Source organism: Nelusetta ayraudi, unplaced genomic scaffold (assembly GCF_046127955.1).
Source record: "Nelusetta ayraudi isolate G7.1 ecotype Tasmania unplaced genomic scaffold, CSIRO-AGI_Nayr_v1 ptg000019l, whole genome shotgun sequence".
In the NCBI taxonomy this organism is placed as follows: domain Eukaryota; kingdom Metazoa; phylum Chordata; class Actinopteri; order Tetraodontiformes; family Monacanthidae; genus Nelusetta; species Nelusetta ayraudi.
Window position 1 is genome coordinate 9585662 of NW_027466069.1, and position 27865 is coordinate 9613526.

The following is a 27865-nucleotide window of genomic DNA, read 5'->3' on the forward strand; positions in this document are numbered from 1 at the left end:
GGGGGAGTCAGTCAATGGTGGCGGCACTGTTGGACCGTTAGCAGTGATTTAAGGTGTGTATGTGTGCCTCTTTGTGCTCAAGCCACCGTTTATAAGTGGCACCACTGTGGGCTCCATCACCCCCGTTATAAAGAGTCTTGCGGGATGGCGGAAGACAAAGCTGTTCGTCACCTTAATGGAGGTCTGAGGTCCAAAACTCTGATCCTACAGAGTTCACTGTGGGGCAGAGCTGCTGTTAGAGGGCACATTAAAGTGCACTTCAACTGGAACTCTGAGGCCATCTTTAGACAACAAAACCCTTGGCTCGCAGCCCAGATTCTGCAGGACTCAGGCTTGCATGTTTAAAACGCACAGCCAGTTAATACCTGGCAAGCCTCTTTTATGCAGTGCTTTATGGTTTGGTGAGTATAGCTACGTGCAGCCATAGCAGTAATGGAAAACTCCACACGCATGACAAAAGAAGAAGTGTGAATGCGTGTTTGTACTTTCTTCACTGTGAGATTTAATACTTTTTAATAGTTAAAATGCAATTACAACTAAAAGCAACTCATTTTGCAATGCAAACCTGGACATTTAAAAAATAATAAAAATGAGGCAAATTGTGCAAATATGAAAACGAGAAGAGTAAAATTTAGTTTAAATGTCACATTTAGTGAGGCATATTTGGGCATTTTAGGTTGAGACTATTTTAGTTTTACTGGCAGAACAAAAATAACTCAGAAAATACTGAGCAGATTCAAACTTAATGTTGTTCCCACAGCCCTGAAGTTAAGTATGTGACCTTTAGAGGCATAAATACTTTAAATTAATCTCCATAATTCCCATTTAATTGCCATTTCCAACTTGGAGAGGCCACTTTTTTTTTTAAACACGATTCTAATAAACTGAGGGACATTCAACCCTCTCGCCAGAGTAATTGAAATCTACTGAACCTTTAGAAGGTGGAAGGTGGTAAAAATCGACTCCGACACAAGAGTCACACACAGACTCTGCACAAAGGCTCTGATTTAAACCCAGGACCTTCTGGACCCTCTGTCTTCATGTCACCATCACTACATCTTCTTTTTAACTACTGGTCATTTTTTCAGTGTTGTCACTCGACAAGTGGGGTTACGGATTTTTTGAGTATTAAAGGGAAACTTTTAAGACAAGTTTGGAAAGACACTAGTTCAGCTTCATACTTGATATTGTGGCGGCTGTGGAGAGCAGGATGCTCCCCTCAAGCCGCAAAGGATTATGGGGGAATTATGTTGGGGAGTTATGTTAATTGCTGTGGTGAAACTGCAAGTGTGCGAGTGTTTGTGAGCGTGTTGGTGCATGAATAATGTTCTGTTGGTGTTGTACGTCATGCTTTGTTCGTGTCGGTTCGAACCATGAGTAAAAGTGTACTCTGTTTGAGTTAGTCCCCGGCTGCCGTTACATTGGGAGTGTGTTTGGACAAGGTAATCAACAAAATGAACGGTGATGTATTATTGATGCATCATATGAAGCTGCAGCAGCAGCAGCAGATATTAGTTTAGAACCCGCTTTCATACAAGCAGGGTCGGCCCAAGCCTCCATGGGGGCCCAAAGCAAAATTTGATTTTAGGGCCCTCTATTTCAGCCAGTATTGATTGTTGATCATTCACACACCTACAATGAGTTCAATGCAGCTCTGGCAGTGTTGTTTACATCTTATGAACTGTCTGTCATGTCTTTACACATGTATGTATTACACGTTGAAATTATGCTGTTGCTGTATCTCCAAAGGTAAAATAATCAGAAATATAAGTAATACCGATGCAAACTTAATACGAATAATTTCAATTAATGCATCATGGACCACGTCCAGGCTGCCACATATGGTTTTTAATCTCAAAGGGTTGCACATCCAGCTGCAATAGTGTCCTGGGGTTGATTTACACAACATTCCAAGTGATAAAGCTCAAAGTGAGGTATATCATCTAGTCTTACTGACAAAGTAACAAAAATAAACAGGTAGACAATGTTCTTACTGTAAATGTGTCATCTGGTTTATTATTTTTGGTTTCAAAAAGGTGCAGATCTCAAGTTACACTTTTTTTTTTTTTCTTGGCAGGAGGCACTGGTGCAGCGAAGCTTTAGCTACAGATGCATTAAGAATCACTAGGTCTACATCAGCAGCTGCACTCTGTTGGAAATGTGTTTTTGTACAATAATATATCTTTGAATCATATAGAAATCATCATTTATAGATGGAAAATTTTTTTTTTTTAAGTTTTTTGTTTTTGGGGGAGTGGGGAGGGGTGGGGGGGGGGGTAGTGGCCTTGGGGCCCTAAGCCGTCGCTTACTTTGCTTACGCCTTGGGCCAGCTCTGCTCTGACCTTCAGTAAATCTGTTGTTAACAGGAATGAGACTGCTTGATCTTGTGGCCTTGGTTTTGCTGCTGCTTCTCTTCGCAAGTCAATTCATTTCACAAAAACTATGGTTAGTATGTGTATAGTTTTTAGCTCTTTGAACTCATCAATTGTTTTAATTCTGAATTCAATGTATTCAGAGTCATAGATAGCAGTGAAATACCAGAGTGAAAATATGATAGGGAACAAAAAGGGAAAACATTGCAGTATTATCTGTGTAGAACAAGGGTCACCAACCTTTTTGAACCCGAGAGCTGCCTCATGGGTACAACTGGGTCATACGAAGTGCAACCAGTTTTCTACGCTCTCCTGAAAGAAAATGTTCTCTCAGCCTTTAGTTATATATTACTTTTAACGATACTCATCTATATGAAGACACTAAGCATGTTAATTTCTCACAATAATTATCCGCAAAGACCTTGTGTATCATAAAATATTTTTCATATTTCTTTTCAAGATATTGTCATTTTCGAATATATATAAATGCAAGTGTGATTACAAAATAATAGCAACAGAATGAAATTTAATTTTAGATGTAGCTCACCAAGTTGTGCTATATTTAGAACAGGCCAGCGGGCGACACATGGGGTCCTTGTGGGCCACCTGGTGCCCGCGGGCACCGTGTTCGTGACCCCTGGTGTAGAACAATCTGCCACATGGTTCATCTAGCCTCTATAAATGTCTTAATACAAATAAATGTAATCAATAGTAAGCAAAGATACAGATTGATAAAAGTCATTATGTTGCATTAACTAGATTGGTCTTGGTCTCAAGATCACTTTTTAAGGGTCTCGGTCTCGCCTTGGAAGCATTATTACTCTGCCTTGACGCGGTCTCAGTCTCGGTCTTGGCAAACTGGAGATTTTTGATCGAGACCGGTTGAGTCTCAGCCAACACAGCAATCACAGATAATAAAAGAAAAGAAAGCTTCTGCTTAACCACCTCATCCCTAGAGCCATGTGGAACTTTGAGGTCTTTCACAACCGCCATGCGTGAGATGAGCGTATTTTTAGCATTGAGCTCAGACATTAAATTTGTTCTTAATGCATTTTGTTCTTGCTTGGCAAGCCTTCAAATTCCTAGTTTTTTTTTTGTTTTTTTTTAATTTTATGAAGCAAAGGTGTTTTTTTGAAAATGGTTCAAAATAGCTGGCAAACCATTGACATGTTACAGAACATAGAGAAAAATAAAAGATTCCTTGCTGAAAAAATATGTTTCTGTTCCGTTGTATGCGTAGAAGCAAACTTCAGCTGTTTTATGTTGGGATTTTTCTTTGATATATACAGTCTCGGTCTTGTCTTTGTCTCGAAACCCAAATGCCTTGGTCTTTCGTCAAGTGAAGATACAAAGCAGAGACAGGCAAATTGTGACAAAAACAGGAACGTCGTTGCTGGTATAATGTAATGAAACAGGGTAATTTTTTTTTAAAAAGAAAGGTATTTTTAGGGCAGTGTTGGTCTTTTGCCGCACACTGTGTTTTCGGAACCCCATAGCCACTGCAAGCACATTGTGCAACTCTATGTCATTTTGCTTGATGGACTGACAGGCACATTTGCAACCTTGTCCCCATCTGTTGACGTGTCCTCAAAGGCAAAAGAAAACATATCTCGCCACTGCTGTCACTGCCAATATTCTAATTTGCTATTAAACAGGGATTACCGCCTGAGTGAGAGAGAGAGAGGGGGGGGGGGGGGAGTGAGCGAGAGAGAGAGCAAGAGGGAGAGAGAGAGAGAGAGAGAGTGGTAAGCCCGTACTTAGCCAGAGACTGACCTGAAAAGCTTTAGGTCTCTCTCCAACTCCTTCACTCTGCCCTTACGTGAGGCTGAAACATGAGACGCTCACACACCCGTTGCACATTATAGGCAAACAAACCCCTATATTGTTGCGACCTGCCCGGCCTACTGTATAGCTGGTTTTTTGGCACCGTGTAAGGCACGTGTTTGCTTTTCATCTGACAGTCAAAGTACTGAGCCGACGGCGTGAGCTCCCAGCCAGCTGTTACGTAAGAAACGGTGAGATGGAAGTCGACGCAGGCTCCAAAGTGAATGACGACTCCCGCCGGGGAGATCTCTTGATAGGATTGTCTTGAAGCGAGAGGGATTCAGCGGCCAGCCACTCTCCCCCACATTTCCTCTGTCGTACATCTGATCAGTGCAGAGGATGCCTGCAAAGTTTGTTGGGGTGCAAAAACAAAACAAAACTCTGATTGCAGCTCAAAGCTCATCAGTTGGGAATTCTCTTTATCTCCCCCCTCCCTCTGCGCGGGGGCTCCTCTTGAAAGTGTGTGAGAGTCAGATGCTTACACTTAACATAGCCTCGGTAATAGGGGATTAAGCTTGACGTGCTCCCTTGAAGAATTAGTGACCAGGACGCAGACGGGCAAGCAGGGGTCTTATTAGTCAGCTTTGTCAAAGATGGCGAAACTCTGCGTGTAAATAGAACTGACCGCCTCCTGTTGTTGTTGTTGTTGTTGTGTGTGTGTTTTTTTTCCAGCCTACATGTATCAAGTGCATCCTTTGTCATGTGTCTGCCCTGAGTTTGCCTACAATGCTCCACCCGGGGTGAGTCACAAGGTTGCAGCAAGGGAACAAGCAGCTCTGCAGAAAGATCCAAACAGCATCTGCATGTGAGACAGGATTACATGGTCAGCATGTGACTGGTCTGTCCTTTGACAGACCTCTAACAACAACACACGGGCCAAATCTATCCCGAACAACAACCACAGGCCGTCGCACCTTAATGTGGAAAAATCAGGCGGGCCACCGTGCAGAGAGGTGCATCCAACATGCTCTGAGGAAGACAAATCTACAGCGGCGTTGGGTTAGGAGGTGGGGTTGGAAGTAAAAGATGCACATATTTAGATTTTTCAAAAAAAGAAAAGGAAAAAAGTGGCAAATATTTTATTCTTTTTAAAGCTTCTGGGTCCTGCAGCCCGGTCAATAGGAATTATCTATCAAAAGTCAAAGCTGAGACGAAATGCCAGTTTCCTTACAAAAACATTACAGAGCACTTTGTGATGTTTGCACGAAGAGCATACTTCCTTAATGTTGCACGGCAGCATGTACCACCATAGTTTCCAGAGGCCGAAAGAGCATTTTACACACGCAAAGGGCCCGTCACATGATTTAATGTATAAAGTCGAATACATATGAGTTTGTTACTATGTTTGTTTTTTTTTTTTTTAAACAGCACCAAGAGATGTCCCTCAAGCAAAAAGTAATAAATGGAACAGTCATCAGAACTGGGGACTTTATAATAAAAAAAAAAAGAACTCGCACCTGATTGGTCAGATGACAAGTTGTTATTTTGCAAAGGGATATGCAAAATGAGGAAGTTGGAGTTAAAATAGATGCAATGCAATGCTTTATATCCTAGAGTTAACGTAAGAATAAAAAAAATAAACTTTTTTCATGACCTTGTTTCTATTTTAAATGTAAAAAATAGAATGTGTATTTTCTTGTTCATAGGAGTATCAGATTAGATCACATTAGATCAGTTTAGATAAGATTAATCTTCATTGTTATTGCACATTAAACAAATACAGAGCAACGGAATGCTGTTAGCATCCAACCAGAGTGTGCAGCAGTGAAAAATCTACAGTATATACACATTACAATATATATATACATGAATAATTAAACTGTTGCTATAAAGTGCAGGTATGAAACACTGAAAGATTATTCATATATACTGCCATAGGTATGCACACAACATGAAAGGTGGTAAATATACAGATCAGGAGTATAAACTATAATTTAATTGTTTGAAATAGAGAGAGAGAGAGAGAGAGTGTGTGTGTACGTATGAATGTATGTTTGTGTTTCCCTGCGTTAAATTCAAATGATAAAAGTTGTAAAGGCATTTCTTTCAGTCACTTTGCTGTTTCCTGGTGATTTCATGCTGTGTTGCTGACAGAGGTTTTGCCCTCCGTGGTGGAAAAAACCCAGCCCCAGAACTGGAGGAAGGGGGGTGGCTTTGAAACACATTGTGAAACCGACTGACTGACTCGAGATGTTGCGTGACTTTGTTGAGGAAACGTGCAAGTGGAGTCTCGTCTTGTCTCAACTAACGTTTACGAGCCTATAGGAGCTCACATATGTGACCACTAGAATGCTTTGACGGCGTTCCAAGTTCTCTTTTCAGGGAAAATGCTTTGCATTGTTTGGAATGCAAAAATTGGCAAACAAGCCCGTATTTCCTGTCACTTACACAAGCCATTCTGATCACTCACACTCTTTGCAATAGAAAGTAGATTTACATGCAACAGATGACACGCTGACACGTGGCTGTGCCATCTGTTCAGTATGACTGGCGCTCCAGATTAAGATAGAACATATATACAGTAAATGCACAAGTGTTGGAGGCTTAAATGGGAAAAAAAAAGGACAGAGGCTTATTGTGATATATGTTGTGTAACAAGGGAAGCATGACATATAAATAAGCTCATTCAATGTACTCGAAATAAGTAGGTCTTGAGATGCAACTAATAGATTCATCTATAATTTAAACCTCCTCTGCTGATTACGTAAGATCAGTTACAAACTTAGAGAGCGCTACATTGGGCTCAGAGACTCTCATTCTGCAGCATGTATTTAAAACAAGTGTATTTCTCTGTCACATTTGCTTGTTCATTTGTTTTTTTTGTGTGTTGGGTTTGCATGTTCAGTGTTTGTATGTTTCCCCCCAGGTGCACTGGGTTCCTCCCACATGCAAAGGAAGACCTGCACATTGGGTTCAATGACAACTCAAACAATTATCTCTGTTTGTGCGTTGGTGTTGTGTTGTTTGTCTCTACGATATGATAATGCTGGTATGATAACCATAACGGTATGATAATTTCGCGACTTCATGAGTCTAGATTGCTTAGTCATTATGTGCACATTACGAAATTTCTGTTTGACGTAGTTCTTGGCTTGTCCAAAGTGTTCTTGTGCTTTTTTGTTTGTTTGTGATGCGAAATTCTTGCGGTTTCTTATGCAGCGATGATATCTCGATGTTGAAGGAATATCTACTGACGCAGACTTGATTGCACAAGAAAACATGTCTTGCAAGGAACAACTCTAAAGTCCTTCAGGCACTGGTCCACCTGAGGGAGCTCTCAAAGCCCATATGAGCGTCTCCAAAGATGCCACTCCAACCTCTTCACATATATATATAATATATATCTTTGGGGTTGCCCTAACATAAACAAACAACACTTATTCTTTTCCAACCATCAGACTCAAGTAATAAAACCAATTTGATAAGGGCTCAAAGCATGACTTTGATCCTTGGGCTTAGCAGCTGTGAGGTGTAGCCTGCAAATGTTTCCCACCCATGTGCCATGATAACATAAGGCAGGGAGGGGGTCATAAAATGCAGGCCCCCGCCGACCCATGTTATTCTTTCTTAACATCAGGGGTCCGTAAATTCCCCCTTTGTTTCTACCCAAACAGACTTTGTGTTAAAGAAGTCAGGCATACAATGCGCCAAGACGCCACATTGTAATTCCCATTGTCCCCAAGACAGCCAGGATAAAAACTCCAGCCGTCACCCTAATTGCCGGAGAAGAGGTGATGAATGGATGGGATGACATTTACATTAGAATAACCAAACCAATACAAAATAATACCAAGGTTTTGAAAAGCATGTTACAATTTACGCTGAACACGATCAGACATTTTGCTACAGTCGTGGGCCGAATGCGCCGTTGGAAATGTAAGACAGTTAACCAATGAAAAATGATATCAACGTCAATCAACTGAACATTCATTCATCTTCCATACCCGTTTATTCCCGAGCTCAGGGTCACGGGGGGTCTGCTGGAGCCTATCCCAGCTGTCACATGGCGAAGGCAGGGTACACCCTGGACCAGGGGGTCACCAACCTTTTTGGCACTGAGAGCTACTTCATGGGTCCTGAGCCGTATGAAGGGCTACCAGTTTGCTAGATTCTCCTGAAATTACAAACTCTCTGAGTTATATATTATTATTAATGATACTCTTCTATGTGAAGACACTTATCAAGCTCATGAGTTCTCAATAATGATCAAAAATGACTTAACAAAGTTGGATAAAATTGAATTTTAGACACAGCTCAGCGAGCGGGTCTGCGGGCTACTCGTGAGGTCCTTGGGGGGCTACCTGGTGACCCCTGCCCTGGACAGTGTTTGCAAAAAACAAAAAAAAAACCTAACCTTCTATAGAAATGTAAATTCTAATCTATTATAGATCTTGCGGAACTTGCATTCAGGAGCTGAGGGTCCTGCGCACACTTCTATGCTACTACAGTGACATCACAACTGCAGAACGCGAGCCATGTGATGGGTCATGTGACGTGACTGTGATCCGCACATACCCCGTGTGTCACCATCGTCGCCCTTGACTCCTACGTTAGTCATTAAAACCCATCTCTGAACGATCACCGCGATGAGCGGTGACTCACTTCAGAATTTATCACCGACGCCGTGTTCGGCGTACATTTTGTTCTCGTCACCCTCCCTCTCTGGTGCCTTTTCGCATCTCTCTGACAAACATGGCAGGCGAGCGCGAACCAATTTGGAATTTAACAGCGGTGACGAGTTTTTGGGCCAAGTGGCGGTGAAGCCGCGGGAATCCAGTTTAAAGGACGCCGCTGTGGGCCTGGGTGCCTGGGTGTGCGTGTGTGTGCGTGCGTGCGTGCGCGCACGCGCGAGATTGAGGGAATCAGGTGAAGAGGGGCGGTGGGAGACTGTCGCTTTAAGAAGTTGATGCATGGGGAAGCTGGTGATTTTCCACTCTAAATGATAATAAACGCGCACCGACTCGTAGAAACAATGCGTTCACTGACCGCCACATTGACTTGTTGTGCACCGCGTTGAACAGACAAGACTTGCGACGTCACCGGCTCGTTAAAAGACAAGGACAGGTAAAACATATTTTCTCCATCGTAACTGCTCATTAAATGGGTTTGGCACGCGGTTCAAGGAGATGTGAACGCGTTGCCCGTTGTGTGTCTTTTTTTTTTTTGTGATTTTACCAACTATTTTCCAAAGACGATTTTTTTCCTCGCTGCGTTTTCCGATTTTTTTTGTCTTTTTTAGGGACGGATGCCATTTTGTCTTATCCGAACGCAAACACTCGGCAGATGTATTTTTAAGTATGATGCTGCGTTTCTTTGGACGGTTAACCGTTTCCGCCCAAGGCAAAGGTGCGCCTGCGTGGAAAAAAACACCAACCCCAGATGTTTGCTCCCTAAAAAGAAAAACAAATTAAAACGCCTGGTCATTGAACTCGACGTGGCTGAATTTAGAGCTGATAAGAGCCGATCTAGTCCCCCCCCCCCCAACCCCCTCTATCGCGTCGCCGTTATTTAATCGCTCCTCTCTCGAACCAAACTGCCGCCTCGAGGTGCGTTCAGGCGCCACCGCTCGTCTCCGGAGAGACGGGGCGGATGGACGGCCTTGGGATGGATGTGCTCAGGCAGGTACACCCTTGATCGCACTCCTCCCGTCGTTCGTAACCCGTACGGACGAGCGGGATGAGTCGCGTCGTGCATCATCCGAAAAGAGATAATGGAAGCAGGTTATGCGCGCCCCGTCGAAATAATGCGTTTACCGTAGCTTAACCTACTTCCTCTTTCCCCACCCCCTGTCAGTGTATGATTGATTCGACGCCTGTCCATTAATGACCCCAATCCACTCACTCAGCAGGATAAAAGCTGAGGGGTCACTGCACCTTGTTAAAGCTCCTGAAAACAAAGCTCCCTACCCCCGCGGCCTGCAACAGGTCCAAGGTCTTTAAACGTCCCTCGGGATTTGTTAAGCTACTCAAATATTTCCCCCCCTAAAATGCGCATTTTTTTTTTTTTTTTTTTTTTTTTTTTTTAGAGGTCCCGCGTGACAGAATTACATAAGAATGTAGATTAAAACATTTTTAAAGCAACCTTCTGTCCTTTAATAATGACAGCCAGAAGAGAGCAACATTTTCCACCCAGTAGCCCCTGGAGACGGTTCCTGTCTTAAGAGGTTTGTGTGCATTCGGATTGTTACAAATAGATTTTCTTTTTCTTTTTTTTTTTTTAAGCCACTAGATCATAAAAAAGCAGGCTCTTGGTATGTTGCTGTTTGTCCTTTCCGGGCTTCGATTGAAACATGGTGACCCCTCCATAAAAGGAGACAAGTGTCACGTGTATAAAAATGGCTTGTTTTTTCCACCCTGACAAAAAAACGTTATCGTGACGATGCGAAGGTTATTACGCAGCATGACAAGCGTAGCTATGTGCGGTATCTGTTATTTTTCATATTGTCTCTAATCAAATGTCTCATACCATAGATTTGGCACCTGTATTTAAACGGCGTCACGGTCCTGAGCACAATTGTAAGCGGCGCCTCATCTGATAGTCACATGCTTGAGGACTGTCGCTAGTTTTTTTTTTTCGTAAGGCAAATCATAACAAAACCAAAAGTAAAGAATGCAAATGTGAAAGTGAATTAATCTTATCTGGCAGTTTGGTGCCACTTTGTCTGTCTCTCTCTTTTCATAAATCCTATGTAAACATTTCTTTTAACTTTCTCCCCCCCCCCCCGAGTGAGCTGTGCCCACCACTGAAACACAACCCTTGTGGTTTCTCACAATACAGTAGACGGGGCTCTGTCAACTGTTGCGTAATGGGAAGAGTACACAAAGCATGACACTGACCAAAATATGGTGGATTATGGCAGCGTGCAGAGTGAGTCGTCTCGTCATCAGCTCATCCGCCGTCCTTCGTTTTAACTCTTGCAAATCCCGTCGCATGCCCACCCACCCTTTTGTGCAGTCAGTCAGTGGGAGCGGTAAATGGTAGCCCAGTGCTTGTCTGTCTGAACGCACAGTGGGCTCCCGAGCAGAGGAGACACATTGCCTTATTAGGTATTGCTAAAGGCTGATACTGTACTCGTTTACATTTCCCTGATAACAAGCAGCTTGTCATGGGCAGAGGAAGGATGGTGATTTGAAATGTCCTGCATACCAGGAATTATCACGGCGTAAGCTGGGGGTCTGGAAATAAAAATAGTTTTCGCACGGAGATGCTTGAAGGTGGCGTGCTGATGCTACGAGGGGACTTGTTATGAAACGGCTGCACGCCGTGTTGGAGGAGAAAAATGCTCCCAAAGTGTCCTTGCTGCTCTCGGTTTTCATCCTAATGCAAGATTTACTGCCCAGTCCAGTCCTTCTCTTCTGTTCCAACTTGTCCTCTATCCTCAACATGAATGAGCGTGTGTGTGTGTGCGCGTGTGTGTGTGCGTACGTGTGAGTGTGAGTATGTGTGTCTCTCACGGCCCCCACCGTTCCGTGTTTGTAGGCAGGGGAGTAGTGAGAAGTGGAAATTTACAGTTGCCTGCGTTGGTACCTGAGTTGTCTGTGACAGCGAGGCGGCGTCCAATCTCTGCCTTGGATTTAATTGTCTTTAGCCTGAGAGGCGGGCCCTGCTGTCAGCCCCACTTCTTGTGACCCGTGTCGGCATAAAGGCGTTCAGTACAGAGGAATGGTGACAGCTGAGAGAGAGGAACTCTATACATAGTCGCAGCCATGAAGGAAATGTAAGTTTTCTTTAACCACTTTGCTGCTGGGAGGAAGCGTTGTGTTTGTTTTTCGGGTGTGCCTGAAAAATCTTTTAACGTAGATATTGTCATGTGTGCTGTTGAAGTTTTGAGCCTTTAAAAAAAAAAAAAAAAAAAAAAAGAAATGTTATTTGTTGTAATTTAATTACGAAGGACAACCCAAACTGATTTACAAGATTTTTGTTTTTCATTCATTTTACCTGAGCTTGCCTTTTACTCATTATCCAGTCCCACTTGATGTTTGTCAGCTCAATGTTAGCTCGGCACACAGTAGGCAAATATTTTTTCTTTAATAGGCTGCGCGTAGCCAAGTGTATTGGAATAAATCCCAAGGACAGTTTGCCTCAAGTCTTATCAGGCAAGGCGGTCCTAACAAGCCGCCGAGAGCAGTGACTGGGCAGGCGAGAGTCAGAGTGGAAAGGGGAAAAGAAAAAAAAAAAGGGAGAGGGAGAGAAATGAGATGAGAGTCAGAGTGGGCAAGAACTGATCCAGTTACGTAAGGAGGTCTGAGAGTGGAAAAGCGCTTCATGTCGACTTGTCATGCATAATGGGAACAGAGAAATCCCATGAATTGATGGGCGATGCGTGTGCGAGGCGGAGTGTGGCCGGCGCGCGGTGTGTTGATTAGGTGTGCGGGACCAATTCCCAGTTGGAATGCGAGCGCTGCTGCTAAGGGAGCCGTTGGGCAAACAGGAGTTTATTTACACTGTCACACTCCAGGATTTGTTTCCTGTGTGCTTAAAAAAAAAAAAAAAAAAAAACCCATCTACGTACAAATGCATACATGTGTACATGTGTATATATGTATGCATACGTATATGTGTATATATATATATATATATGTGTATGTATGTGTGTGTATATATGTATATATATATATATGTATACACATATAAAATGTACACACAGAAATGTAGATATTGATATTGTTTTCTTTGTTGAGTGTACTCTGGTACTCTGGGATCACTTCCTGGGAGTATTTCTGCGGAAAGGCCGACTCTCATGAGACATGTTTGATGTTCCCACCAGTATTAGAAGGATTCTCATGTCTCAGAATAAATAATAGCTTCCTAATTTTCCCTCTTTGGCCCCTCGGAGCCTCAATCGCCGTCTGGACTCGCCTCAGTTATTCTCGTCCTGTTGGGGTTTCTTATCTCCTCTTTGGCTCACGGCGGGAAAATAGGATAGCACAGTTCGCAATAACAAGTCCTGTCTTTCTTGGAAAGGTGGTGTACAGTGTAAACACTCAAGTGAACTTAAGCTGCTGTGTCTTCCGGCGAGCTGCCAGGGCTCTGGGAATGCGCACGGAAATCGTTGCCCTGGCTAATTTTGGATTACCGTGAGGTGACTTGTCGTTGTAGCGTGGGGGGGGGGGGACTGGAGGAGCGCCCCCGGGGGGTCAGGCAGGGTGCTGGAGGTGCGCATTGTCTGCTTTCCTTTTCCCCTTCGGCAACAATGCGCAACCCAGCTGAGCGGCGGCGGTAATCTGCATCACGTGCTCGTTTGCAGATTGGCCGGAGGTTCGGGACTGACTTGACTTGCAAAATGTTGATGATTCATGCCCCCCCCCGCCCCCCCCGCCGAACCCGGACTGATTCATGTGAAGGGATTGTGTGAGACCTGATGGTGTGAGACCTGATGGTGTGCGACCATGTATGCATGCATACACCGCGGTTTAGCTCGATGCAAATCAGCTTCCCCACCGTGTCTCCAGTCCGGGTGACCTCCATGCCTGAGTTGTCTGAGATTAGCCAGATTAGCGGCGTTGCGCCGCGTTTTTATCAGCGGTTGCAAAGCGCGCTGCAGCTGCAATCAGGAGACGTCGTTATCTGCCTTAACGCTTAACTCCAGCCGGGTCTCCGGCCGTCGCCGACTGACGCGTTGCTCACCCTTGTCTTGTCTTTGTCTTGTCTGCCCCCCCCGCAGCATGGCACAAAAAGAGAAACTCCAATGCCTGAAGGACTTCCACAAGGACACGCTGAAGCCCTCGCCGGGGAAGAGCCCCGGCACGCGGCCCGAGGACGAGGCCGAAGGCAAGGTCCCCCAGAGGGAGAAGTGGGCCAGTAAGCTCGACTTTGTCCTGTCGGTGGCCGGAGGCTTCGTCGGATTAGGAAACGTCTGGCGATTTCCTTACCTTTGTTACAAAAATGGTGGAGGTAGGTATGGGGCGCCGCGGCAGATGGCCGAGCAGTTTTTTTTTTTTTTTCTTCAGCCAGAGAATGGTGAGGGTAACATGACTCTCACCCCACTCCCCTCCCTCGCCCGCCCGCTCCCTTCCTCTCCCTCTGCCTCTTGTCACCCAGGTGCGTTTCTCATCCCGTACTTCATCTTCCTGTTCGGAGGAGGTCTGCCTGTCTTCTTCCTGGAGGTCGCGCTGGGCCAGTACACCTCCGAGGGAGGGATCACCTGCTGGGCCAAACTCTGCCCGATCTTCACCGGTCAGTCCCACACATTCTCGTTCTGAATCTTCTAATGACCGACCGCACAGCCAAGCTGGTGGAATTTGTTTTCAGTACATCTTGGTACAACATGGCCGTCATTGAAACACAACATAGTTATACGGCAGGCATGGGCGAACTACGGCCCGGGGGCCGTATGCGGCCCGTTAAGCTTTTTAACCCGGCCCGCCGAACTCGAATAAGTTATGTTAATAGTAAGTAAGTCATAAGATAGCTGTGTTTCATCCATTATTTTCAGTGTTTTAAGAGTCGTATCAATAAAGAGCAAAATACGGTGAGGCTTCAAAGACAGATAATCTGTTGTAAAGCTTTTGTTCATTTGCAATTGACATTAAAAACACACTAAAACATGTTTTCTACATGATATATCCCATGATATATTTTTTCCTCCAATGAGGTGGGCCACCAAAACACACTCCATCCATCTGCTGCTGCTCCGGCCCCCTCTGACAAATCTTAGAACCCATTGTGGCCCCACCAGTCAAAGATTTCGCCCATACATCCTTCACAGGCTTCACACTGTTCCCTAAGCTGACGCTCATATTCAAATCATTTGAGCCCGACCACATCCACATCACACATAGCCGCCAATCAGTAATTCAGCCAGTTCGGAGCGACAAAACACAAAAACACAAACAAAGGTGCAGCAATCAGCTCGCCCTCCTGCCGCTGCCTCGCTGCGTAAACACACAGTAAAGACGCCAGTCCGATGTTATCTTCTTTGTCGAAGGCTGCGCCTCATGACGGGGCGTGCGTGCACATATGCATTCTCACAGACGCGCAAACACACACACGCACGCACACGCACACACACCCGCTTTGCACGCGCACACAAAAAAAAAATTGTCCTCGCTTCGCCGGATCGGCGTGCTCTGAAGGGGCCGACGGGCTGGTCGCCATGGAAACAGAATAGCAGACTTAAAAAGAAAAAAAAAAAACAAAAAAAACGCACATCAAGTTGCCTGGCAATGAGAAAGGTCTCGAGCTGCAGAGCCGCCCGAAAAGATCTTGTTGGGTTTTTTTTAATTTTATTTTATTTTTTTGGGTGTTGTTGCCGAGGCAGATCGTCGCCTTTGTCTGGCGGTGAAACTCAGCACGTCTTCCGTGAGCAGCGTCCGTCAGGGTCCGGTTCTCGCTGTAAAGCCCGCTGACACATTGAGACGCTGCTGCTGCTGCTGTGGCGGTGGCGGGGGCGGGTGAGGGTGGGGAGGGGAGGGGAGGGGTCGGGGGGGGGCCTCCGGCTCTTCATTACTCATAGTGGTAGCGGTGGTGGTGGGGACTCGGCGAGCTCCTCTCTTCAAGCGTGAGTGACAGCTGTGGACAAGCGCGGCGCGGCCACACCCTCGGCAGCCACCGTCACTGCCTTACTCATGTTCACACGGCGCGGGCCGCCGGTTAAGAAGAAGGGGGGGGGGCGGAGGGTAGTCGGGGGGGCAGCGGCGGCGGTACCGGATCTGCGGCAGCAGCTGCCGGCCGGCCTCGGCTATTCGTGGAGCGGCCGGGGCTGCTGACCGTCCATCTGGCGCGGCGTCTGGCGCGGCGGCGAGAGAGGGGGTCCGCGAGCGGCCCGCGGGGCAGCCGACCAATCACGGCGCTCCTCCATTGTTCCTCCCTGCCTTCGCCAAGCCCCCCCGCCCCCCCCGCCGCCACCGCCCCTCCCTCACCCGAACACACGAGGCATTCATGGCTTCAGCGCCCCGAGCGACAGCCATCGTACGGCGGAGGAACGCGCGCACACACACACACACACACACACACACACACACACACACACACACACACACACACACACACACACCTGTCACACACGTTTGCGGACTTGTCTATCATTTTACGTGAGGAATGGTGGTGGTGGAAGAAGAAGAGGTGATCGGTTGTAAAAATAGCGCAGGGCCAGGCAGCGGGAAGAGCGCTGGGATCTCTGCGCACAGGTTCAATGCAAAGTCATCTAAAAATAGGGCAAAAATACTAATGACATTATCACAGCGGCAAAGTTGAGCCTTTGTGCTCTTATCCACCCCGGTCCTTGTGTTTGAAGGGGTTAAAAAAGAAAAAAGAAACCCGGCAGAAAACAAAGCGCTCTTTGTGTTTCATCCCGGCTTTAAAAGTCAACATCAATGTTGCCCGTTTGTAATCGTGAAACTTCACCAGGGATCAATGTTTAACTGACCTCAGTGCTAAAAGGCTCTAAATCGCTCCGGGTGTTGATAGAGGCCAGGACTAAACAGTAACCAACTCTAGCACTCCTCGCTGTTTTACAAAAACAACACAACTGTAATGTGAAGAATTATTGGTAAGACTTTCTGTTGCGTGACCGGAGCGGCTCTAGTTCTCCTTTCCGACAAACGCAAGGACAAACGCAGACAAAGTCGGCGACGCGGCCGCGACGACATGGGCCGTGACAACGACGCACCGCGGGGACGACTCCTTCGAGAGTTTCTGCGCACGCAGAGCAACAACAAAACCCCTGTAAGGCGACGCAATCTGGTGGTGCCTCTTGCTGACGCCGACTCTCTCTCTCTCTCTCTCCCTCTCCCTCTCCTCCCCCCCTCGCAGGCATCGGCTACGCCTCTTTTGTCATAGTGTCTCTCCTCAACATCTACTACATTGTGATCTTGGCCTGGGGACTCTACTACCTGTTCCAGTGCTTTCAGCCTGAACTTCCCTGGGCCAAGTGCAAACAGCTGTGGAACACGGACAGCTGCGTGGAGGACACCGTCCGCAAGAACAAGACCCTGTGGCTGGCGGCCAACATCACCAACTTCACCTCACCGGTCACCGAGTTCTGGGAGTGAGTTGTCGCCTGTCACACGCGCACGCACGCAGTCGCATCCAAGACATTATCAAGACTAGAGAGTATCGAGATTGAGACAAGACCAGGACTTTATACATCAACGAAAAATCTGAAAAACACAGTTAAAATGAAAAGTATCTTTTTAAATTTGAGTTTGCTTCTAAATCAATTTGAGGATCTCTAGGAATGAGGGCATGTGTCACTCTGGGTGTCACGGACAGAGAGTAAAACAACAGCAGCTGGATTCTTTTCCGTTGTTGTCGTGTTATTACAGTGTTGGCTCAGTCTTGACTGGTCTTCGTCAAAAAATCCTGAGTCCGTCCAGTCCAAGACGAGTAAAAACGCCTCAGAGACGAGACCGAGATCCTTAAAAAGTGGTTTGGAGACCAAGACCAATCTCCAGTACTCCAACACTCCAGTGAACACTGAAGGCACTGTGTGCTTCTACTTGATTCACTTCTATGCGGATCCCCCTAATGTCTTGTGCAGACTTAAAGCGGTCTGTCTTCATCAATCAGCCTCATCTGATCCTGAAAACCAAGAAAATACCTTTTTTTCCCCCTCGAATCTCGGCTCCGAACCTCGTGCAAAACCGCACATGGACATTTTAGTACATTCAGCTCCTGGCCAAGACCAGCAGAAGGACACACAAAGACATTGTGCCAAGTGTCTGTTTATGTCTTTATGCCTTTCGCTGCCTTTTGTGGTAATGAGCTCCACATGTTATTTAATCTGACTTCCTCGGACCAGTTTCAAGTTCGACAGACGCCCCCCCCCCCCCCCCCCCCCCCCCCCCACTCCCACACTCCCGCACTCCAACCCCCCCGGACCTGACGATGCGTGCGTGTCTCTCTGTCTAACCGCTCGTGTCCTCCCGCAGACGCAACGTGCTGAGCATCTCCTCCGGGATCGAGGACATCGGGCCCCTGAAGTGGGACCTGGCCCTGTGTCTCTTGGCAGTGTGGGTCATCTGCTTCTTCTGCATCTGGAAGGGAGTCAAGTCCACGGGGAAAGTGAGTGCCACCCCCCCCCCCCCCACCGCTCCCCCGCCGACACACACATCCTGTACATATTATGTTGCCCGGAGGCAGTTTGGCCTTCACCCTGTATTTTTTTTTTTTGCCCCCGGCGATCTGGTGACAAAACACGGTTGCCGAGAGAAAAGCCGCCCTCTCGCGAGGCAGGTAGTTTGGCTGATTTAAGGAGCCCGAGCCTCCTGTGTTGGCCAGACTCTGTGTCGGCCCACTTCCCTCTTCCGTTGCGTTTCAACAAAATAGCGAGCTGTTGTTGAAAGAGAAAGGAAAAGGAAGAAAAAAAAAAAAAAGCTGGAGCCTTTTACGGCTGACTTCCGCCACCGTGTCATGACCCAGTTCACTTCTTCTTTTTTCGAAAGGTCAGGGCGATCGTCGTGGTCATTTCTTTGCCATTTAAAAAGGCACGACGTCTCAAGTGTTTTTATCCACGACGCGCACAGCTCGGCCGGTGGCTCGACGCCCTCACGTGTCCTCTGGAACGGCCTGTTGTCCTACATTTGGGTCACGGGGGAAGATAATGCTGCCCATGATATGCCGCCGAGCGACGGGTCATAAAGAAGTAAACATTAAGCTCGTCAAGTCGATCAATTGATGAGAGCAAAGTTGTTGCATTCATTATACGAATGTGTCTTCCTGCCGGCATGCACAGAAACCTGATAACGCAACATTATATCAGCAGCACACTTGTTCAAATTCTGTCTGTATCTGCGGTCGGTGGTACAGTAATTTTCCGTCCTTGAGTTACTGTCCTGTCAACTGTGCGACACGCCTCGTCTGATGAGGCCACATTCTGGCTGCCGCTCGTATATTCGCCTCGTAAATGGCGCCAGTGGCGGTCATTAAAACGGCGAGCGGAAGAAAAACAGAATTCTCAAGAGTCCATAAATGTTGCTCAGTACTCAAACCAGCTCCTTTTGTCCCGTCCAGGTTGTCTACATAACAGCCACCTTCCCGTTCGTGATGCTGATCGTGCTGTTGGTGCGCGGGGTGACCCTGCCCGGAGCTACTGCAGGCATCAAATTTTACCTGTACCCCAACCTGACACGCCTACAAGATCCAGAGGTAGGAGGTGGAGGAACGCGCGCCCTCTTCACACCGACGGCTTCTTTTCTGACTACCCTCCGAGCGTTCCTTCTGTCTGCGGCACAGTTCAAGCAGCGATGAATATTTTAGGAGATCATACTTCCTAGTGCTTTGCCATTAAGGAACCTGCACAAGAACCGTGTCATCTGAATGATGCATATGAGAGCAAACTGGCTTAGCTAAACACCACCAGCTCGTTGTACAGCCTGGTTTTATCTAAAAGTCACCAAACTCTTGGCAGTTTGGAAGATTTGCTGGTACAACAGCTCGTTGCCTCAAGACATTTGGGGTTTGAGACCAAGACGAGACCACGACTTTATATGTCTAAGAAAAATAACAACAAAACGGGAAACTTTTTTAGATGCAGGTTTGCTTGTAAATCGAACAGCAACATCTCTTTTCAGCAGGGTAGTCTCACATTTTTCTGCTTTGCCAAGTATTTTGAACCGTTTTCAAAAGACAACTCTGCTTCATAAAATAAATAAAAAACAAGGAATAGCAGATCATAAAATGGCAGCAGCTGGATTCTTTTCCGTTATTATTTGTCATTGTAGTGCAGTGTAGTGTACCGGTCTTGATCAAAAATCTCGAGTCTGTCCAGTCCAAGACTGACCAAGACCAATCTCGAGTACTACAACATTACTAATTAGGCAAGTGCTAAAAAAAGAAAATCCTTTTTATCATCGCTGGATTGCTCAACATCCTTAGAGCTTCTTCTGGTTTAACGTCAAACTCGGGACTGACTCGAGCTAAAAAAAAAATCGGACTCTTATCTTTACGTGGAAGAGGAACTCTGCCTGATGACTAGCATTTTGAACGACTGATAACAGACCTACAAACCTGCTTGATTGTAAAGCTCGACACTCCTCTGATCCCGTGGCCTGGCTTCCTCAGGTGTGGATCGACGCGGGGACCCAGATCTTCTTCTCCTACGCCATCTGCCTGGGCGCCATGACTTCGCTGGGGAGCTACAACAAATACAAGTACAACTGCTACAGGTGAGCCCTCTCTCCACCGGGGGGGGTGGGGCCTGGGGGCTGTACTAGTGAGAGCAACTCGTGTCAGAGACGGTTGCGTGAAAAAAAAAAAAAAAAAAAATGGGAACCTCGGTTCCGCCTGTGTTCATTAACAACCTCCATGACGTATGTGTGACATAGGGACTGTTTGCTGCTGGGAGGCCTCAACAGCGGTACCAGCTTTGTGTCTGGCTTCGCAATATTTTCCGTCCTGGGCTTCATGGCACAAGAACAAGGGGTGGACATTGCCGATGTGGCAGAGTCAGGTACGAGGGTTTCCCAAGGTGATGGCAGCAGTGATGGTGGGCGCTGCTGCCAAATGAAACGAACCAACAAAAAAAAAAAAAAAAAAAAACCAAGTTGGAACTTTAGCAACCAAGCGGTAACTTTTGATTGAACTCGCGCAAAACCGTAGCAGAGGTATCGGCAATCGCACACTCCTTGGAGGACGACAAAGCCACAAAAGAAATTGTCATGCCTGCGCCGGCTGAAGGGGGCGCTCTCTCTCAGTACAGATTACAATGCCACGGTGTTGTGTGCAATCCCCCCCCCCCCCACATGTTGTCCGCCACTTCTCATTGGCTCACATCAAGTCACTGGTAGGACGTTTGGCCATAATGCTTTTGCGAGTCTGAGTTGGTATCTGCTACCAGCGGCACTGCACCGCGAGTCCAGTCTGGTGTTAGCGAGCTGTGGATCTGCCCCCCCAACCCCCCAACCCCTCTCCCGAGGCGGCGGCCAGCGCTTCCATTTCCGTCTCCCTTTTTTTGCCAGCCGCGTGGAGTTTAAGGAAGACGAGTCTTTCGTTTTTAAGCACGCTCGCCCCGCGCAGTCTTTCCCACTGCGCTGCCAAACGTATGACATTGGTGGAAACTTTGTGCTGGAGAGCCGCGAACGATCGTTCCGTCTTCCTGCCTTGGACGTCTTGGGACGCTTTGACCAAGAATGCGCTATTGCTGCTGAGATGCATTTTGAATTACTGTCTTGGGCAAAAAAAACATATATATATTTTTTTTTAGCAGGATGTCGGTTGCTGACTTTGTGTGCCATGCTCCTTTTTTTTTTAAAAAAAAAAAGAAAAATTGGGTGAGTCACTTTTGGTAAAACTCGCTTGTTCAAACAAGTGCACAGTAAGTACCAGCACACAGTTGAGTGTTGTTCACATTGGCATGTCATTAAACATGTAAGCATAGAGCATTTGGCAATGTTTGGCGTCATACAATGCCGCCAAACAAAAGTTTTAAGATAAACCTGACGAATGCTCTGTTTGGAAACTGCTGACTTTGCTCTTCCCAATGTGAAAATAGCAATTTCTTCCATCTTAAAATGTACATGTAATGCATCTCTGTCTGTTTAAAAAAAACAAAAAAACAACCCTGCCCCCTGTGTGTTGCCAACCCAGTCCGGAGCACGATACACTATGTTTTACTTCCCCCCTTTAGCCACGTATCACAACCATCTGTCCCACCGTCTTTTAAGCCCAATCTTTCCAGTGGTGGGACAGCGTCCAGTCGTGTTCCAGCGTTGGCCGTGTCCAAATCCTAATCGGCCACCTGATATCGATTTCCATTACTTTTTTTCCCCCCATCACCTTCATATCGTCCAAGTCGACGTTTGACAGAAGTGTTAATTCCATCCTCTCCACCCTTTTCCCCCACCCCTCCCCCCTCTCTCTCCCACCAGGTCCTGGCCTGGCCTTCATTGCCTACCCCAAAGCCGTGTCCATGATGCCGATGCCGACACTCTGGGCCATCCTGTTCTTTATCATGCTGCTGCTGCTGGGACTCGACAGCCAGGTCGGTCGGTGCTTCATTCAGTGTGTATTGGTCGTTGTTTTGCCCTCCCCCCGCCGCCTCGAACCCGATCTTTTCTCTCGGCGGCCCCATGTGTAAAACCGATTTAGTGTCTCCGATTGGTATCAGGTAACTCACACGCCGGGGGGAAAAGGGGGGAGAAAAAAAAAAAGCTGCGCGCACGGAGGTGTTTTCCAACCGCGCTGGGAGGATTATTGTCCCCCTTTTAACGTCGCGTATTACCGCAAATGCGTTTTTAAGCAGTTAATGGACATTTCTGGACTGGATGTCGAGTGAAATGTCTCTGACGGGCTGCGTGTCAGCAGCCAAACGCTCTCCAACGGCCGGCAGATCTTTGATTAAGAGAAGATAATCTAGGGTGACAAAACATCCTACCGAGCCGATATCACATTTCCTGACTCGAAGTGTAATTCTACTCCTGTGCTAACTCAGTCCTGCACATGGCCAGCTACCTCCCTCGGCCAACTGCGACATCAGGCTGATGCTATTAATTTGAGCACATGTGAATGTAGATACGCAAGCAGACATGAAAGAAATTGTGCCACATAGTTTGGAATTTTTTTTAACCGCCGCTCGTGGAATTAGCCCACGCGGGACAGTAAAGACCCTTTAGTCTTATCTTAAGTGAATGTAAAGGTTGAATTTACAGCCCCGAGTCCTATATGGTGAAAGGGGAATTCAGGTCTATTTAAAAACCGGGTTGTATGTTTACGTATGTATAGATGGATGTGTAAATGATTCATACTTAACAAATGTTTTTGAAACGCTCCCGTAAATAGACTGAGCCAACATGTAATGACGTGGCTGCAAAGTAATCCTCTGGGGCTTACCCGGACATCAGCGAAAGTGCTTTTTTTTTTTTTAAACCTCTCAGACTGCTTCCAATAGAGTCCGAAAAACTTTATCGTGAGGAATCAAACAGCAAAAGGGCTTTTTTTTTTTTCTCCTTTGAACCAGGTTGGTCTGCGGCTTTGCCGAAAACCAAACATCTAATCCGGCCCGGCAGAATCTCACCTTGCAGTTTTTCTCTTGGCCGCCGGCCTGATTTGCAACAAAAGTCCCTTGACTCGGGGAAAGCTCTCCTTTCAGCCATTTCTGAGGTCTGCACATTAGCACGGCTTCACGGAAATCCCCCTCTCCAAACTGTACAAATCCTTAAATTGCATTAAGGTTGTAGCGCCGGAGGGCGTCGTAAGGGGAAACAAAAAAAGTTGCTTTTATTCATTTGATTCATTTGATGTGCGCCCAAGGGTTGTTTCGGGAAGGGCCTTTGCCAAATTAAACACGCTCGATATGTTGTGGGTTGAAAGGAAAATAGAAGACTGTGGAACAGTGGAGGTGCCCAGGAGGTCACCGCGGCCGCTGTAGGTGTGCTGGCTTGACTTTGGCAAGTTTACGGCCCGCCTTTAAAGCGACGGTAATTCTCCTTAAAGCTCCCTCTGGCAGACGGTGTTATGTAAGGGGCTCCGGCTCCGCTCTGCCGCGCGACGACAAGGTCCCGCCCTCCCTCGGCCCGACGCGGCGATTAATAATTCCGTTTACGACTTTTGCATAACGTGCATGTGAGGCGACGCAAAGGACACGGAGGAGTGAGAGAAGGAGACGCACAGAATCTCACACACACATGGCACACACACACACACACACACACACAGACAAGAGACAGTGATTCACTGTTGTTTAGCTTCTGTTGTGTCTTTGTAGCAACAGAGCAGCGTTACAGAGAGGAGCCCTGTTTAAATTCTCATTACTGGCCAACAAAGGCAGCTCTCATTCTCATAATCACGGCTTCGTGGAGGCAAAACACGATCCGCATGCGGACGGAAAAAAAACCCAAAAAAAAAAAACAACCCAAAACCAAACCGCACACATTCGTGTGTGTGTTTGTGTTTCGCTTCTCTCCCTTCACGGGGACTTCATAGTTGCTGTGTGTGTTTTTTTTCCCCCCCCCCTCTAAACAGTTTGTGGAAGTGGAAGGACAGATCACCTCCATCGTGGATCTCTACCCGTCCGTCCTGAGGAAGGGCTACCGCCGAGAGATCTTTATAGCCATAGTGTGCTTCATCAGCTATCTCCTGGGACTGGCAATGGTGACGAAAGTAAGTCCGCCTGCCCGCATGCATCCTCGTCTTAGGAGAAGAGCCAAGACCCCCCCCCCCCAACACCACCATGCGCTCGGAAGATAACGCCGGGCACCTCGTTCCACTCCCTTTCCACTCCCTTTCCACTCCCTTTCGCCCGGCTGTGGCATTGCCGAGGCCTTGTAGGGCCTGGTCCCACCTCTGCCCTGCGCTCCCACACGCTCACCGTATGTCTGAATGGAACAATTTGGAATGCCCTTTTCCATCGAGCGGTTACCCGCGCTTCAATGACGTCCCGGCACCTGTTGAACTCTGCCTCCGTTGGTCGGGTGCCAGCATTCTGCGGCAGCGCTTTTGACACCCCTCCCCCGCCCCCCACCTCACCCCTGCACCCCCCCCCCCCCCCCCCCCTCACCCCCACAACCTGCCCACCTCCCCGTTTGTTTTATTGCCCCGCTCGAACTCCGTGAAGGTCCTTCCTTCCACTTCATCGGACCGATAATTAATGCCGCTGTCCTTCTTTTCTTTTCTCCTCCAGGGTGGCATGTATGTGTTTCAGCTCTTTGACTACTATGCAGCCAGTGGTGTGTGCCTTTTGTGGGTTGCATTCTTTGAATGCATTGCTGTAGCCTGGGTTTATGGTAAGTGGCGAGGGCACAGTGGTGTCGTGGGTTCTGTAGTGGGTTCGCCGGGGTTTTTTTTTTTTTTTTTTTTCCTCTTCTGGAGGGTAATAATACTGGAAACGTTAAAGAAAGACGCACAAATGGTCTGTTGTGGCCAACAAAGCTCTCCTTGTGGTTCCCCCTTCCATGCCAGTAGTAAAATATGTTTAACTGCATCAGTGGGCATGCCGAAGGGGGGCGGGAACGGCGGCGGTCCCGCTCTGAACCGTGATTGGCTGGAGAGGCTTTCCTCCCATTCCTTCATGTAACTGATATAGAACAACGCCTCATGTGATGTAAAAGTAAAAAAAAAAAAAGAAAGAAAAAAAAAGTAATAAGCACAAGCTGGAGTGCTGCTGTGTCCGCCGGCCCAACCAACAGCATTTCAAGTTTGCGCACGAACGAGGAACAGGAAGCCACCGGCTGTAATTTATTAATCTTTTGCTACCTGTATCCGCCATACGTGTCCCAACGTGTGCCGTTATTCCAGCGCAGAAACAATAAAACCACACGGCCCCACCAATGAAAGTGTTGAGGAATAAGCAGCAAGTCAGAGAGTTAATAATTGAAACGGCTGAGACTGTTTATACAGCACAGAGTATATGATACAAGGGCAAACGAGATAAGGGGCCATATTCTGACAAGGCAGATACGAGTCAAACCAGGAGACACAATAACATGTGAGCGGTTGCTTGATAAGACTTTATATAGGTCTATGCTGTTGTGTTTTTCTGATAAATGCGGCTGAAATTGCTCCTCTGACTTTTGTTTCCGTTTTTTTTTTTTTTTGGTGGACAGGAGTGGACAATTTCTACGACGGCATCGAGGACATGATTGGCTACAGACCAAACTCATGGATGAAATGGAGCTGGACCATAATCACTCCTGTCCTTTGCATGGTGAGAGATGGGTTGCTGTTTTTTTTTTATTTTTTTATTGCAAACGGTCACGGCCGCCAGACGCGTCGATACCATCAAGGTCCCGGCTTTATAGCACGTACTAAAAGCGCCACATGTTTGTTTTCCAGGGCTGTTTTGTCTTCTCTCTTGTGAAATACAAGCCCTTGACCTATAACAAGGTGTACGAGTACCCGGACTGGGCCATCGGTCTGGGCTGGTGCTTGGCACTGTCCTCTATGATCTGCATCCCCATGGTGATGGTCATCAAGATCTTGCAGTCTGAGGGACCACTGATCGAGGTGAGCGACGTCTCCGGGCCGAGTCTATACCATTTTTGTTTTCGAACCCTCGCGATGCGTCAAACGAGCCTGTGCAGTCGTGTAGACTTGTATTTCTTTGCTCGGCTGAAAGGTCAGGACACAGGAAGTGACAACCAATATCCAAATTAGGAAATGACTCAACACACAAGTAGCTTCACACAGGGGCGAAAACGTTTTGAATACGCTCGATGATCAGAAAATGAGGTCAAGCAACACGCGTCCTCGCAGCAGTCATCAAAACGGCATGGTGTGAATCCAGTTCAGTCACCGTGCACCACTGATCCAATGATTGATTCAAACGTTTATTTCGAATGTGAGGCATTTAAAAAAAAAAAAACGGCATACAGTTAAATTCAGGAAAAACGTTTCAACGAGCGAGAGGCTTGGCTTATTTCTCCCACCCCTTCACCATGGAACCATGTACCATCCATTCATTCATCCATCTATCCATCAATTAGACAACTTATCATCTGCATCCATCCATCCATCCATCCATCCATCATCAATTATTCCGCTTATCTGCATCCATCCATCAAATCAACCATCCGTCTATCCATAAATTATTCCTCTTATCATCTGCATCCATCCACCCATCAATCCACCCACCCATCCTTTCATCCATCCATCCATCCATCCATCCATCGACCAATCCGCCTGCTCTTTACCTGCGTCTGTCCTGGGTGTTTGTCCATTGCAAATTTGACAACCACACCACAGTTGAACTTCTGCTTTTGCGACCATCATTAATCCAATCTCTCTCTTTTCTGCCCCTCAGAGGATCAAAGCCGTGGCAGCCCCGGTTAAGTCAGGCGTGAGCTCTCGCCCGAAAGAGTACAGCTTGAAAGGCAGTGAGCTGACGCAGCCCCTGGACCCAAACGGGAACAATGGCTTGATCAAGCCCACCCACACCATTGTAGAAACAATGATGTGAGCGCTCTCTGTGAGAGGAATAAGGTTGATGTGCTTTCTTTGTTATTATCATATTTGCTAACATTGATAATGGTAGGTTCTTCATTGTCTAGTATCTTCACATTAGAGATACTCTGGTTTGATTTCTACGAAGAGAATTATATATAATTGTCGTAATTTTTTTGCTCTTGTAATTTTTTTTTTATTTTTTACTATATCAATATTGTTGATGTTACAATTGTTGTTGCTGTAGTTGGCACTGATCTCAAGTTAGGCAGTATTTTTGAAAATAGAACATGTTCAATGTTTACTACCTTTTTGTCGATTCTGAAGAGATGAGGAATTTAAGAAAAAAAAAAAAAATTTTGTCGACGTAAGTAGATGGTGATGAAATTCTCACTCCATAGACGAAAAAAGAAAGCTAAGTGATTAAGCGACCATGTTAAAAAACAAAACAAAAAGAGAACATCTTAACATCCTCACCTAACTGTGGCAGTCTCTCTTTCAAAGCCTAATTCTAATCTCTGTCTTGTTCTTTGTCGTTTTTTCTCCATCCCTGCTTTAAGAAAAGAATGTAGTAGGAGCCATCCACATCGTTCAGAGTACATATCCGTGCTTGGCGTCCTTTTTTAAGTTACAAGTTGATCGAGGCCTTGGCCAAATACTATGAGAAATGCATTCAAAGAAGAGCCATCCTTTTCGTGAACCGTTGAAATAAAACCATTCGGGGGGGGGTCAGGAGTCTAGGAGGGCGGAGTCAGGAACAAAGGGAAGTGGCATTTTTTTGAGTATTTGTACACTGCCTGCGTGACTACTATAGTCAGTCCCAGTGCATTTATTGAAACCTCTCTTTGCACTTT

At 46.6% G+C, this 27865-nt stretch overlaps 1 protein-coding gene and 1 long non-coding RNA gene across 6 annotated transcripts; one reads left to right on the forward strand and one right to left on the reverse strand.

Annotated features, from left to right (window-relative positions):
- Window positions 1-1971: 1971 nt before the first annotated feature.
- On the reverse strand, window positions 1972-11612 carry LOC142888620 (uncharacterized). 3 transcript variants are annotated; one of them, XR_012926715.1, is made up of 4 exons: window positions 11033-11612; window positions 5111-5165; window positions 4679-4995; window positions 1972-4539 (listed from the first exon to the last, which is right to left on the reverse strand). It is a non-coding gene; the product is annotated as an uncharacterized LOC142888620 (long non-coding RNA). The 3 variants fall into 3 exon arrangements; XR_012926714.1 differs by lacking the exon at window positions 11033-11612 and adding an exon at window positions 10103-10372 and having other exon boundaries at window positions 1973-4995; XR_012926713.1 differs by having other exon boundaries at window positions 1974-4995.
- On the forward strand, window positions 9091-27050 carry LOC142888619 (sodium- and chloride-dependent taurine transporter-like). 3 transcript variants are annotated; one of them, XM_076027098.1, is made up of 14 exons: window positions 9091-9260; window positions 13861-14090; window positions 14238-14372; window positions 16950-17184; window positions 18068-18200; window positions 19149-19283; window positions 20199-20302; window positions 20462-20586; window positions 22004-22116; window positions 24096-24233; window positions 24754-24856; window positions 25676-25776; window positions 25905-26075; window positions 26872-27050. In XM_076027098.1, the coding sequence occupies exons 2-14, from the start codon at window positions 13862-13864 to the stop codon at window positions 27025-27027; spliced, it is 1878 nt and encodes a 625-aa protein (XP_075883213.1). In that variant the 5' UTR covers window positions 9091-9260; window position 13861; the 3' UTR covers window positions 27028-27050. The 3 variants fall into 3 exon arrangements, with proteins under 3 accessions (XP_075883213.1, XP_075883214.1, XP_075883212.1); XM_076027099.1 differs by lacking the exon at window positions 9091-9260 and adding an exon at window positions 10339-10359; XM_076027097.1 differs by lacking the exon at window positions 9091-9260 and adding an exon at window positions 11888-11913.
- The last annotated feature ends 815 nt before the right edge of the window (window positions 27051-27865 follow it).